A 15,163-nucleotide genomic window follows, 5' to 3' on the forward strand; every position below is an offset into this window, starting at 1 on the left:
AATTGAGAGGCAACAAATTCAGATACTTAATTTCAGTGCAAAAAAAAAAAAAATTCAGACGCTTAATTTCAGTGCAAAAAAAATCAGATACTTAATTTCAGCGCAAAAAAAAATTAGATAATTTCAGTGCAAAAAAAAATCAGATACTTAATTTCAGTGCAAAAAAATATTTAGATACTTAATTTCAGTGCAAAAAAAATCAGATACTTAATTTCAGCGCCAAAAAAAAAAAAAATTAGATAATTTCAGTGCAAAAAAAAATCAGATACTTAATTTCAGCGCAAAAAAAAATTAGATAATTTCAGTGTAAAAAAAATCAGATACTTAATTTCAGTGCAAAAAAATATTTAGATACTTAATTTCAGTGCAAAAAAAAAAAAATTCCGACGCTTAATTTCAGTGCAAAAAAAATCAGATACTTAATTTCAGCGCAAAAAAAAAAAATTAGATACTTAATTTCAGTGCAAAAAAATATTTAGATACTTAATTTCAGTGCAAAAAAATTCAGATACTTAATTTCAGTGCAAAAAAAATTCAGACACTTAACTTCTGTGCAAAAAAAAAATAAAATTAGATACTTAATTTCAGTGCAAAAAAAAATCAGATACTTAATTTCAGTGCAAAAAAATATTTAGATACTTAATTTCAGTGCAAAAAAAAATCAGATACTTAATTTCAGTGCAAAAAAAAAAATAAATCAGATACTTAATTTCAGTGCAAAAAAAATCAGATACTTAATTTCAGTGCAAAAAAAAAATTCAGATACTTAATTTCAGTGCAAAAAAAATTCAGATACTTAATTTCTGTGCAAAAAAAATTCAGACACTTAACTTCTGTGCAAAAAAAAAAAAAAAAAAAAATCAGATACTTAATTTCAGTGCAAAAAAATTCAGTGCTAGAAATTCAATGGCTTTTATAGTTCAAATGCTGATGAGACAGATTTACTTCCATAGAAAACAGGCCTGAGCTCATGAAAAACTGACTTTTTAGATATAAATGGTTCTCAGGATAATGACACTGCAAATATGATGATGATCTTATAGAATATGGTGCATTGGTGTAAAATTGCCTCAAAGTCATTTTAATGAGCTCAGCAGTAAAATGCATTATACACATTAATGCAGTGGTAAAGCTAATTTAAAAACATCACATTTGCTGATAATACTAAAATGAGATTTGGAAGATGTAAAGAAGGTTGTGTGTAGTGGAGAGTTTTCACTTCTTGGATGTGAATATATGTCAAATCATACCAAACCTACTGACTGTATTATTTATCTCCTTTATGATTTTATTTCTTTTCTTGTTCTAAAGTTGTTGCATTAACGCATGTGTTCATTTGTTGTTTGTGTACAACAGGGGGCTGGTTGCACTGCTCTGGTTGTTGCAGTGGTAGCCAGGAAGCTGGAGCTGACCAAGGCTGAGAAGCATGTCCACAACTTTATGATGGACACACAACTCTGCAAACGAGTGAGTCACTGCTTAACGCTGTCAGATTTCTTTTCAGGTTCGTCTTTAAAGCCTTTAAAGTGAAGCTGTCTGTGTTTACATTTGCACTTATAGCCCAGATATGAAGCTTAACCCTCCACAGTCTGAACCACATGACATTTTCAAAGCACAATAACAAAAAACTGGCTTTCAACGTCACTCAAAAGTGCAAATTTGAGTCTCTCTCCCAGTTTTTATTTGACACTGACAGACCGTGTAAAACCACAGATATGGTAGTTTCAAGTCGATAATACAAAACTATAAGATTCTATCTTTGTATGTTCATATTTGTAACCTATGTTTACTTTTTCCAGCTGTGAGAATTATGTGTGAGCATGTTTGTGGTTTTTATGTAATAAAATATAGACTTTTTTCAATTGAGATTTGATGATTTTTGTGTATTTTCGGGCCCAATGTGTTAATAAAGTAGGTTAAAGTGAAAAAAATAATTATCAGAACATATACAGGGTGGGGAAGCAAAATTTACAATGAACATTTAGTTGTTTTTTCTCAGCAGGCACTACATCAATTGTTTTGAAACCAAACATGTATTGATGTCATAATCATACCTAACACTATTATCCATACCTTGTCAGAAACTTTTGCCCATATGAGTAATCAGGAAATTAAACGTCAAAGAGTGTGTGATTTGCTGAATGCACTCGTCACACCAAAGGAGATTTCAAAAATAGTTGGAGTGTCCATAAAGACTGTTTATAATGGAAAGAAGAGAATGACTATGAGCAAAACTATTACGAGAAAGTCTGGAAGATACTATTAAAGAAGAATGGGAGAAGTTGTCACCCGAATATTTGAGGAACACTTGCGTAAGTTTCAGGAAGCGTGTGAAGGCAGTTATTGAGAAAGAAGGAGGACACATAGAATAAAAACATTTTCTATTATGTCAATTTTCTTGTGGCAAATAAATTCTCATGACTTTCAATAAACTAATTGGTCATACACTGTCTTTCAATCCCTGCCTCAAAATATTGTACATTTTGCTTCCCCACCCTGTGAGTGTAGTTCTGATGGAAAAATAAATATGGGTAAACATGTGTAGGTGATGTATAAACGTAAAATTATAAGTATTAAAGAATGGCCAGAATAGGCTCAGACCAATAAGAGTTAACCTGATTTTGATCATCTTTAGGATTATCATGTTAAATATTAGTATCATGTTCCTGGCATTATGTATATTAGGTATTATGATGTCAATATGAAAGTCTTTTTTGACAAGCTCAAGCATGGTGGTCTAAAATTGTGTAAAATTCTGAAAGCAACTAAAAGAGGCATTTATTTAATTTCACCACGTAATAATGTTTCTTGAGTATTTGACTTCCACCACTGTTTGTGTTGGAAATTCACATCCTGCGTCCTATTTTCTAGAAACTTTTTCTAGATTAAGTCAGTATTTAAATGCTTTTTCTATCCAAACTACCAGGTATTTATCAAAACTCACCATTCTGTATCATTCCAAAACATAAACACTGTAATTGCCTCTACTGTTTGTGTCTATAAGGCTACGTTCACACTGCAGCTAAAAATGGCCCAAATCGAACTTTTTGGCCCATATGTAACGCATATCTGTTTTTTTTTTTTTTATGACAATCTGAACAGCGCAAATCAGACTCAGGCCTCTTTCATATGTCATCTTAAATCAGATACATATCTGATATCTTGCAATGCAGTTTCAGTCTGAACAGTCGTGTCACATTTCATCTGACTTTTACATCACTGAAATATGACAGATCTCACAATTCTGCACCCATTCCAGATATTTACTTCCTTAACCCTTTCATGCACAGTGGTCACTACAGTGGGCAGCTATTCTACAGCTGTTGTCTTATATATTCATGGGTTTTGTTGTTTTAGTTGCATATCAGCCAACACAGTGGAAACTTATGCACAATCCAATACACTGCAATTCACACTATTACAGTAACTTTACTGTTCTTGATAAACCTGATCTGCAGTAACATGTTTGAGTGTAAATCAATTGTTTGTCATTATTATTAAACAATTTTGTTTTTGTTTTGTTTTTTACATAAAAGTTTTTTTTGTTTTTTTTTTGCATATTATCTCCATGAAGTGAGTAATGACTAGTATTAGAGTACGTTAAAATGTGAGAAAACACCAGATTAGCTGCATTAAAAGTGTTGTTATTTCATAGTTTTCACATGATCTATCAGTAAATACATGCTTCTTTGCTTCAAAAATTAAATCCATGGTGTCAAACTGAGTGGACATTTTTTGAACTCCATGAAAAATAGATTCATAACAAAATTTTCAATCGCATTTTTTTTTCATGCCTAAAGAGGAATAAAAACACTCGTGAAAATAAATTTCGATCAAGGTTCTCATAATTCGTGCATGAAAGGGTTAAACACCATGTTCTGTGCATGTGAGTCACTTCAGGGCCGTAGACTGTTCACATATTAGTCTGATGGTTTCAATTATAATGTGAACAACCACACAAGGATATTGGATTTCAGCAAAAATTAAGCAAACAATAAGACCTGCAGTGTAAATGTAATCTGAGTTAAATCACTTGGCTAAACATGTGTTTGTGCAGGTAGTTAACTGAGGTCATAAACCTGGATAAGATATTTACATACAGCAGTATTCTGGTTTCTGCATCTATCTATCTATATAATAATGCACGTTCTGTGTCCGTCTGGGCGTCCGGTGTCTTGTGTCCGATCAGTGTTGCAGCATGGGAAGGCTACAATGCTGCTGTTGCACCACAGGAGGGCGTTTTAGCCATGGGTACAATGCCGCTAGTCTAGAATAATCAGCCCCTGAAACCCAGGTTAAGAGATATCTATGTTACTGAAATGAAGATACTGTGATCATAGACACTACATCAAAAATAATAATAATGATAATATCAACTATTATCTACACAAGTCTGTGTACATTAAGGTTATTATTGTTAACGAAAACTAACAAAATGATGAAAACTAGAATTGAAAAAATATTTTCGTTAACTGAAATAAATAAAAACTATAACTAAAAGAAAAAACGGTAACTAACTGAAATTGTATTGTGTGCTTATAAAACTAACTTTGTTTTTATCTTTGTCAATGTCAGATTGATATGAAATTGATTTATTTTGCAATTAGCAATTTTAGCTGGTGCAGTGGTGTAGTGGTCCCTGGAGAAGTGGGTATACTCGAAAAATTTTTTACATTTTGTTTTTATTTTGAGTAGTCCAGAAAAAACGTCCTGTTTTAGAAACAGTGACATGTCAGACTACTCTATTTAATTTACCCAAAAATCAGTCAGTAGTATTTGCTCACTATCATAAAATTATAATGACTTGATTAGGAGCAGTTTGTTGGTATTACTGGTCACACAAGCAGCTGCATGAATGTAAATGTATTCAACATGAGGTAAACACAGGATAATGTTAGCCTTTCATAACGTTAGCCTTTCATAACGTTAGCCTACTCACACAGTTTAACTAATGGTGACAAAATCTCTTCTCTGCATGTGCAGTCATATGTCCAGTAGTTTAAAACTGTGACTCACTTGGAAACCACCCTAACCTCCTAAGACCCGGGAAATGTCAGCAAAGTACAAGCTTTTTTTGTTTTTTTTATTAAATAAGTGCCTGTATTGGAAACATCAAGATGCAACAGTTTTTTCAGATGCAGTTTTTAAAATTTTTAGGGAATGTCCTTTGTGGTGGACAGTTTTCCTTTTCTTTTTTTTTTTGCATAAAGTTGTGAAACTCTTGTCCATAAATGTGGACAGAAAACCCATAGCTGGGTCTTAGGAGGTTAAAACTTACCTCAGAATTATGTATTCCATGGAAGTAAGTTCTCTCGACATGTGTCACTCACTTGAAATACGTTTATTTTGCCTTTCTTGTTCGCATTTCTAATAATCGTGCATCTTTCAACAAGACGGGCAGTGACCTGTCAATCAACTGGGGTGGCACTGGCACCTGAGGTGTCCAATCAGGTTCCAGAGGTGGCCAGCGCTAGTTAGCAATATTTTCCTCAGCATGATCCGCCCTACTCTGCCTCTGATTGGCTCATCAGTCCTCATCCCTAAAGTTAACCAATCTCATCAGTGAAGGCAGCGAGTACTAGCCAATTAGAGGCAGAGTAGGGCGGGTCATATATACTATTTAATGCTGATTGAAAAATAAGTAGGTATACTCTGTATACCACCGTACACCCAGGACTACACCACTGAGCTGGTGGCACCATACGGCACTTCCCGGTCCGTCACTTCTCGCCATTTGTCGTTTAGAGTCGGCTTCTCATCCCCACTCCTTCTGGAAACATGCAGACTAAAGTTGGGAGAAAGCAGCAGAGTCCTGTATGGGATTTCTTTAAATACGATTTCGAGGAAGATAAAAGATATTAACCCTTTCATGCATGAATTATGAGAACCTTAGTCAATATTTTTTCTTGAGTGATTTTATTCCTCTTTAGGCATGAAAAAAACAATGCAATTGATTTTTTTTTTTTTTTTTTTTTTTTTAATGAATGCTTTTTTCATGGAGTTACACAAATGTACACTCAGCTGGACATCATTTGTTTAATTTTTTAAGCAAAGGAACATGTATTTAAAACCCATCATCAGAAAGTAAGATAAGATAAGATAAGATAAGATAAGATAAGATAAGATAAGATAAGATAAGATATACTTGATTGATCCACCAAGGGGGAAATTTAAGTGTGTACAGCAGTGCAAGACAGTATGCATCAATACAATAGAAAAATAAAGAGATAAAAATACAAACAATATAAACAAGTTTGTTAAAGTGGCTAAAGTGACAAAAAATAGCAAAAATAACAATCAGAAAGTTATATACTGTGTGAAAACTATGATATAAAAACATTTTCAATTTTTAATTGATTTACACTCAAACCTGTTAGTGCAGATCAGGTTTATCAAGAACAGCAGAGTTACAGTAATGGTATGAATTGCAGTGTTTGGGATGATGCATTAGTGTCCACTGTGTTGGCTGATATGGAATGAAAACAACAAAACCCATGAATAAACAAGAGAACAGCTGTAGAATAGATGTCCACTGTAGTGACCAGTATGCATGAAGGGGTTACAAAAACTAAAACTAAACTAAGCATTTCAAAAAAAAAAAACAAATCTAGCAAACCTGCTCTAAAAACTAATTAAAACTAACTTAATTAGAGAAAGAAAGTCAGAACTAAATAAAACTAAACTATAATGAAAAATCCAAAACTATTATAACCTTGGTGTATACATGTCCATTATAAAGTAAAACAATCCAAGCCAAAGGTTCTTTTCCCCTGTTTTGTGTCACCTTGCTTACTTTGCTTTCTTTTTACATCCACTCTGCTCTTAATAAAGTGTCAAAGCTAATATTTCTCAAATACTCAGTTTTGTCATCTTGCCACTGTTTCACCTTTATTGCAGGTTTTGTTCTTTTACAAGGATAATGCCAATTCAGAACAGATTGTTATTGTAATACATCTCACTGATGCGGATCCGTGGTGCCGCCGCTTACATCGCATCTCTTTTAACCTCATTTCGCAGGTAAAGAACACAGCTGCCAATGTACTCAGGGAAACATGGCTCATCTACAAACACACTAAGTTGGTCAAGAAGATAGATCACGCCAAGGTGCGGAAACACCAGCGCAAGTTTCTCCAAGCCATTCACCAGTAAGTCTCGGGCTGATTTTTGTTTTATATGATTGCAATATCTAATGATTGACCAAAGGAGAAGTTAAAAATAATGATACAATGACAAAAATACAACAGAAATGTGAACATGCCGAATCACTCAGCACGCCAGGGTTCCCACAGATACTTAAAAGGAAATAAAAATGTAAGGCTTTAAAGGGGTCATACTTTGCTAAACCCTTTGGTACATTTATTTGTGTATTTGGACCCTAATAGTTCCAAAAGTTTGAATTTGAATCATCCAGGTGCTGCAAAGCTATCTTTATATCAATTCTGGCAAAATTCGAGTAGATTTCTACAACTCGTTTTAATTCCTTCTTAATTTGTTACGTTTTATAACCAGTTACGTAATGACATTTGCACATATAAGGTCAAGACTTGCGACGGTAATTTCTCAGAGTACGACATAATTGTTTATCAGCAGCAGCGGTTGTAGTAAAAACTGAAAATATGTCCAAACTGTGAGCCGATTACCTAAAATGTTCAGTTATTGGTTGAACGGGACAGAGCAGCACAGCCAACAACCTGGAGGGGGTGGAGCTTGAAGTGGCTCATATGCATTTAAAGGGCCAGCGCTCAAAACAACCTTTCTGGTGTCATTACTCAGAAATAGGGTTGAAGATGGACCTGTGGAGTTGAATTAATGAAGAATTCAGTCCCAAACATAGCATTTACAGTTTATGTAGACCACACGGAGATGTTTTAAAATACATAATTCCATTTAAAAAAGCAAAATATCACTCCTTTAAAGCCAGATATCCTTAAAAAACATTAAAATAGTTAAATTTTGATACAGCTTTTCGAGAGACAGGACTCAAGGGATAGATTGACTCTGGCCTCTGCTTATGCTTCATTCATAACAACACTGAAAAATTTTGTCAATATGATTTTGTCAGGTCAGATTTAATTTTGTATTAAGATTGCATGGGAAATCAGAGACATATACAGGGCGTCCCATAAGTCTCCATACATAGGAAAAATAAACATTTCTTGACATCAACCATTTTTATTTATATAATATGCTCTATATGACTGCCATTTTGTCGGGAACACATTTCAATGCGTGTCCTCCACTGCTGAAGAACTAGAAAGAAGAAATATAAAGAAATACATGTTAGAACCATATGTATTATGTCTCCTATGTATGGAGACTTATGGGACACCCTGTATAAAGGCATCATCATCTTATATATTCTGTAAACACACCCAGAGACTCAATAAAAATGAAATAACTCTTAAATGCATTCATAATGTTTGTAGAAAGTCTTAAATTTAACTTATTGCGACCTGTAGAAACCCTGGCATGCTCATTAAGTCTTTAAATCAACTCACGCGAATGTTATATACAGTATGATATGTATGCACCATTATTTATAGTTGTATTGTTATCTGACAGCTGGAATGTAAAGTGGTAGCTGTGAATGTTTGGTAGTAACACACACCTCTAGTGTTTGTTACAATATCCTCCCCCAGATTACAATTTCCTGTGATTGTTAATGCTCGCATACATGTAAGCTCTTTCACATGCAGACATACACACACACACACACACACACTCTGCAGCCTAGTGTAATGGTCCTTCCTCTTCCCCTCCCCGTCCCCCTCTCCCTCCGACCCCCTTTGACCCTGTGCTTACAGTGAGAAGTGTAATGGTTTCACTCGTTTCGTGAATGTTGTGGGGTTAAAACTCTGTACTGTGTTTTGTCTTTGTTTTGCTCTATCACTGCAGAGCTCAGAAGTAAGTTGAGTCTTCTATGTATCCTCCTCCTACTGTTTCCTTGACATCCTCCTCCTCCTCCTCCTTTCTTCCATGTCTACATTTGACATGCATGAAAAAAAAAAAAGAAAAAAAAAAAGAAAAAAAAAAAAAACACACACACACAGCGTTTGTTACCAAAAACGTTTTTGCTGGATGCTGACTTATTTTTGTTTTTTGTATTTTTCTTTACTTCAGTGTTCCATTTACTCTTTCCTTCTCCCTCCCATCCCCCCTTCTGAATGGAATGAAACAAAATAAGCATCAACATTTTGCCACCGGTCTTAATAGTGGAGGGTTGTCTGGAGAGAAAGTGTGAAAGAAAAAAAAAAAAAAAAAGCATCTTGCACCGAATGAGCTTGGAGCTTTGTTGGCCTGGCCAGCGGTTCATAATCATCTATGATGTACTGTACAATGTTGCCCATGATTAATATAGCTGCTCTGGAGGCTATATTAACCTGCATTAACAGAACTCATCCTACACTCCTGATGATTTTTTTGTGATGACATGAACACACACTGTAATGTATACTGAAGTTTGAAATGTCTACTGTTGTTTAAATGTTGAGTTTTTGTTTGTTTTTTCTTTTTCTTTACATGGCCATCTTGTCTTATTTGAGACTAAACGACTAACGGTTGCCTATGACATCGATGACATGTCATGATAGGATACGGCACAACATCTAAGACGGGGGTTTTGTCGTGCTAAATTGTACTCATAATGCGTTACACTAATAACTAGCGCGTTTAGCCCCTATTCTTCAACAGCCATAAGGGATAACAAAGCCAAGCAAACAGACACATATGAGCTGAACCGGTTTCCCACAGAGATAGAGCCGTAAGCGAGCAGTCTCACTCTGCTCTGATATACTGATTTGCACATGAATAAATGCCCTTGAATGTCATCCTGTCTCATAATTTGCCGAACAGGGAAATTCTTCCTCTCACACATCCAGATGATGGCTGTGTGATGCCACCGCTAACAATGACACATTATTCACATCAGCGCTAACAGTTTCTTACAGAACCGTAATGTATTTGATTAGAGATAAGGAGGCACAATGTTGAAGGCATCACAAAACACGTCCAGTGTGTCATGGTACACGTTATTTGAAATGTTTATGTTGCCGTATGTTCAGCAGTGTCATTAGAGAATTTATTTCTGACAAGCTTCATCTTTTATCTGTGCCATCCACAAACACACACACACAACCCAGCACTGAAGGAGTGTCATCGTGCACAATCCACTCACAGTCACTGCACGCTTACTGAATGACCAGTGTGTATATACTGTATATATATATAAACTCCTGCCTCTGAGCTGTGTGTAGCACTGACAACGGGCATGTCATCTTTTCCTTTATTTGATGTCTTATTTTTGGGTGAAAAAGTGAAGGGAATGTTTTTTGATTTCACAAAAAGAGTTTTTGGGGTTTTCTTGTATGGAAGCATATTGCACTCTTCCTGGAAAAAGCATCATGTTTTGTCATTGGAGTCATAACAGCATTTATTTGACTTGATTATTATTATTATTTCCTCTCATATTGGAAAAACAGATTTTCAGATGTGTTGTAACAAGATCATCTCTCTTTATTGAGACTGAGTCTGATTGCAAGAAATATATATATATTTTTTTTTTAGGCTAAACCTTTTCCCAGCATTGGTATATGAGAAAAAGATCTTGTTATAATAAGAAAAATATTGTGATAAAACATGACAAACACTCTTCACTTTTTTCAAAATGACTGCAGTATGCCTCTGTAATTTTGCATGTATTGGTTGGTATTGCATTGATCAAGACCACTAATGCTTGTTTTTATATATATATATCTATACATATATACACGTCTCAATATATGTATACATATAGACATGTAAAGTACATATATTTAAGATGCATGCAGGCTGTCCTCTCTCTTGTCAATGTCATTAGTGAGAGAGCCCTCCTGATAAAGACAATGTGTTGTTCCTCCTCCTCCTCCTTCTTTTTTCTTCCCTGTTGGCCCTTTCTGCCTCTTCATAACCCCAAACAACCTGTTTCTCTACTCTTACGACCCACGCTCCCCTCTCTTATCCCCTATTCCCTCCTTTGCTCTTTCCTTCTTCCTGTTTCCCACCTCCCTCTGCCTCCATCCAGACTGCGCAGTGTGAAGATGGAGCAAAGAAAACTCAACGATCAGGCCAACACCTTGGTGGACCTGGCAAAGGTAAGACTTCTGTCACTTTAATATTGTTACTAGTGCTGGGCAGCGATTAAAATTTTTAATCGCAATTAATCGCATAGATTTCTGCGATTAATCATGATTAATCGCATAGTTATATTGGAGGGGGGGTTGCCGGCATCAACAGCGTGTATTTCCTTTAAGTGATATTTCAGACTCGAAGTACTCGAAGTAGTAGTGATAAAAAATAATTCCACATTGAACTTTGTCCTTCTCAACCCCACCATCTGAAGACATTTAAAATGAAAATGTCCATGGAACAGACCGCTGCTTTTCTCCATGTTTATGTCCACACCAGTTTATTTCTGCTTGTGAGTGACCAACAGGAGTCTTAAGACCACTAATACAGGGGTTGGACAAAATAATGGAAACACCTTCACCTCAAGATGATAATGCCCCAATCCATACAGCTAGAATTGTTCAAGAATGGCATGAGGAACATTCTAATGAAGTTGAGCATCTCGTATGGCCGGCACAGTCCCCAGACCTCAACATTATTGAGCATTTATGGTCAGTTTTAGAGATTCAAGTAAGACGTCGATTTCCACCGCCATCGTCTCTAAAAGAGTTGGAGGGTATTCTAACTGAAGAATGGCTCAAAATTCCTTTGGAAACAATTCACAAGTTGTATGAATCAATACCTCGGAGAATTGAGGCTGTAATTGCCGCAAAAGGCGGACCTACACCATATTAAATTATATTTTGTTGATGTTTTAAGGTGTTTCCATTATTTTGTCCAACCCCTGTAAGTACTAATACTAATAAGCCCAATAATGTGATTTTCAGTTGTTCAAAGCAAGCAAAGGGGGCCCTCTAGTGGTCGGAATAAGTTGCATTAACGTATGTTTTGTACTTACGGTGTTATTGTAGACAGTTCGGACATAAGAAGGAACTAACAGACACATTTCTTTCACTGTTTGTATGGCCTGAAAAACTTTTGCCTGTGAGTATTTTATGTTCAGTTGGTGTAAGAATGAATAGTATAAAATATCTCTGATGTGAACCTTTGTTGCTGGATAAAAAGACGTTGGAAATCTTAAATTAATCTGTAAATGCTAATCGTTAGCGTGTCTATCTATTTTCCCATTCAAGTTAGCATCGAGCTAGCAATCTTTTTCCCATTCATTTAAATGTATAACGCCATGTAAATGTACTAAGGCAATGAACAGAACAGACATATTTTGTATGTATGTTGCAGTTTTACAGTGAGTCTCAAGAAAAAGATTTCTTGGGAAACCTGTTGTCTATCTGCCAAGCTAATTGCTACACGCACACAAGCAGGGGCAGAAGAATATGAGTTAGAATAAAATAGCATTAATGTGGGATAAAAAAAAAATTGTCTGTGTTATTTAATGAATGCGTTAACAAGGTAATAACGCATTAACTTGCCCAGCCCTAATTGTTACACTAATCTGGCACTTCATCAAGACAAAGTCACATAATTAAATAAAGGCGCAGTATTTAGTATTTTAGTGTTTATTTAGCTACAGGACAGTGTGTATTAGCATTTGTTACAAAGAACAAGATCCGTGCACTAGATTTAGCATAGGAGCTAATTTCCATCTGTTGTCCTGGACAAACAACCAACATAATAAAACATCCCATGGTTACAAAGTACTAATAATATACAGGAAGAAAACCATTAAACAATGACAAATGTAGAAAAATATGCTCAGGCTGAATGGTTATAGTCAAATACTTAAAAAGGACTTACATTCTAAAAGTACAATGATACTTTCCTATAATAAAAATAAAACATGAAAGAAAGAAGAAGAAGAGAGAAAAGTAAGTAAGTAAGTAAGTAAGTAAAGGCGTGACCTAACCTAAAGGTGGAAAGTAACATAGTACATTTTGTTGTTTTTTTTAATTCAATTTTTTTATTCAGAGCAGTCTCATAAGACATGAAACAGGACTTTAATAGTACAAAGTCCACTGTTTTGTTTTGGTTTGGTTTTTCTTTGCACAGAAAAAAGGTATCAATAATGCTCACTGAAAGGAAGAAAAGGAAAGAAAAAAAGTAAATAAATAAGTAAAAAAAAAAAAAAAAAAGATAATAATTATGATATTAACAAGTTTGTACACATAGCCAATCACACTTTTTGGAAAGAAGACAAAGAAAATTATGCATAAATAGATATATGGCAACACACAAAATAGTATTTACAGTCATGCTACAAAAAAGTGTACAATAAACAATAAAGTAAATGAATAAGTTTAAAAAATGGATCATAATATTATTATTATTATTATTATTATTATTATTATTATTATTATTATTATTAATTATTATTATTATTATTATTATTATTATTATTATTATTATTATTATTATTATTATTATTATTATAACACATTTGTACACATAGCCAATCACACTTTTAGGACATAAGGCAAAGAAAATTATGCATAAATAGACATATATGTATACACACAAAGTAGTATTAATAGTACATATATTTTAATACGGAGTTTTCAAATATCTGCATTTTTTACCTTTACTCTTCACATTTTAACACAACTATCTGTATTTTAGACACCTAATATATATATATATATATATATATATATATATATATATATTTTTTTTTTTTTTTCAATTTTGCATCACCGCATTCTGTCCCTACAACAAAATCAATTTCAACCTGTGTGAAAAGCTGGGAAACTACATTTGACATTTTTTACTTTAATTATTAAAACACACATTAGTGCATTTGTCGACGGTGGCGGTTAAGTATTTTGAGGGTTAAAGAGACTACTCTATAAACGTTACATAAGGACTGTTTCCAAGTTCTCAGAGTCCCTGGCAATGTCCAAAATATCCACCATTGCCCAAAAATCCCAGTGTGTGGGGGCACGTACCAACTTTTTTAGATCATATTTAACCTCAGATATGATTTTAAATGATGGAGAGTCCAAAAAGACCTCTGGAATGTTATTTTTTTCTGTTTTATTATTTAGTCAAATCTGCCTAGATAACCATCATGTGAAGTGTTGGATTAAAGTTAACTGTATGAAGTAAGCGGTGTAGATAAAAGGCTTTATTGTTTTCTAACAGGCAGATCTACCTGAGTTCGGAAATTGTGGTGATATTTAGGGAACAGTGTAGGATATATGTGGTTACAATAGGTTAATTGTCTTTTTCATAAGTAAGTAGAGGCCTATATCAGTTCTGTGGTCCATGGTACACACTCAGGTCAGGTTTTCTTTGTAGAGTTTGAAGTGGTTTATGTTTGTGAGCTAGAAAAAAGACCAAGCAATTAATTGTTGATGATTTTAGCATCACATTCTGTTAAAAATACAGGCAAATTTCACTCTGGGTTTTCTACAGATTGAATAAATCTTTTGCCTTTTACTAAAGATTTCCATGCAGAGGACCAATAAGAGATTGATTTAATTTTTTGATGCCCTGTTAAACTGTGGGGTTTAAGAAAAAAAAAAAAAAAAAAAAACGGGCAAAATACAAATGTTGGCTTTCATGTTTAGCCAAGAAAGTATCGAGTTTGTTTACCTGGTATTGTAGTTTCCAGCTACCCTGTACACTGGTATTTACATTTCAGTTTAGACACTTACTGCTTGTCAGTAGCCACTTTTCCATTGGAGATATGTGCAAAACTTTACCGATATTTACTAAATGTCCCAAAAAACAGAAGTGCGTAATGTGAGTTTTTCCATTAAATCACAAATGCGATGATTTGCTTATTTATTATCGTGAGATGACATGAGAAGTCATTCCATAAACATGGCGACGAACATAAATATCATGTTGATTTACAGATATATTTATTATTATTATATATGACCCCTCTATCCCGTACTAAATTAAAACATCATTTGGTTTCCTTCAGTGTCCACACATACCATGTTTCTTTTAAAACTCTTCTTTGCGTGTTGTAACGTCCGTCAGCGTCAGTTTTTTTAATTCACATGACTCTAGTTTTGGAAAAAGGTCTTTCCATTTCAGTTTTGCATGACATACCATTTCGCTACACCCAAAAAACAATACCTCTTCCCAGCACAAA

The 15,163-nt window shown here is 34.4% G+C and overlaps 1 protein-coding gene and 1 non-coding gene across 5 annotated transcripts in view; both read left to right on the forward strand.

The window, feature by feature from the left end:
- Positions 1 to 15,163, forward strand: part of kcnn1a (potassium intermediate/small conductance calcium-activated channel, subfamily N, member 1a) — a 113,882-nt gene that overhangs the window by 88,239 nt on the left and 10,480 nt on the right. For 2 of the 4 annotated variants that reach the window (XM_030161202.1, XM_030161203.1), the window contains 4 exons: positions 1,357 to 1,467; positions 7,018 to 7,145; positions 8,896 to 8,904; positions 11,060 to 11,129. In XM_030161202.1, the coding sequence (XP_030017062.1) occupies positions 1,357 to 1,467; positions 7,018 to 7,145; positions 8,896 to 8,904; positions 11,060 to 11,129 (318 nt within the window). The remainder of the gene's footprint in view (positions 1 to 1,356; positions 1,468 to 7,017; positions 7,146 to 8,895; positions 8,905 to 11,059; positions 11,130 to 15,163) is intronic. The other 2 variants (XM_030161204.1, XM_030161205.1) reach the window with 1 other exon arrangement.
- LOC115438039 (U5 spliceosomal RNA) lies at positions 14,453 to 14,568 on the forward strand. Its single transcript, XR_003938017.1, has one exon. It is a non-coding gene; the product is annotated as a U5 spliceosomal RNA (small nuclear RNA).

This window comes from Sphaeramia orbicularis, chromosome 17, assembly GCF_902148855.1.
Source record: "Sphaeramia orbicularis chromosome 17, fSphaOr1.1, whole genome shotgun sequence".
Classification (NCBI taxonomy): Eukaryota; Metazoa; Chordata; class Actinopteri; order Kurtiformes; family Apogonidae; genus Sphaeramia; species Sphaeramia orbicularis.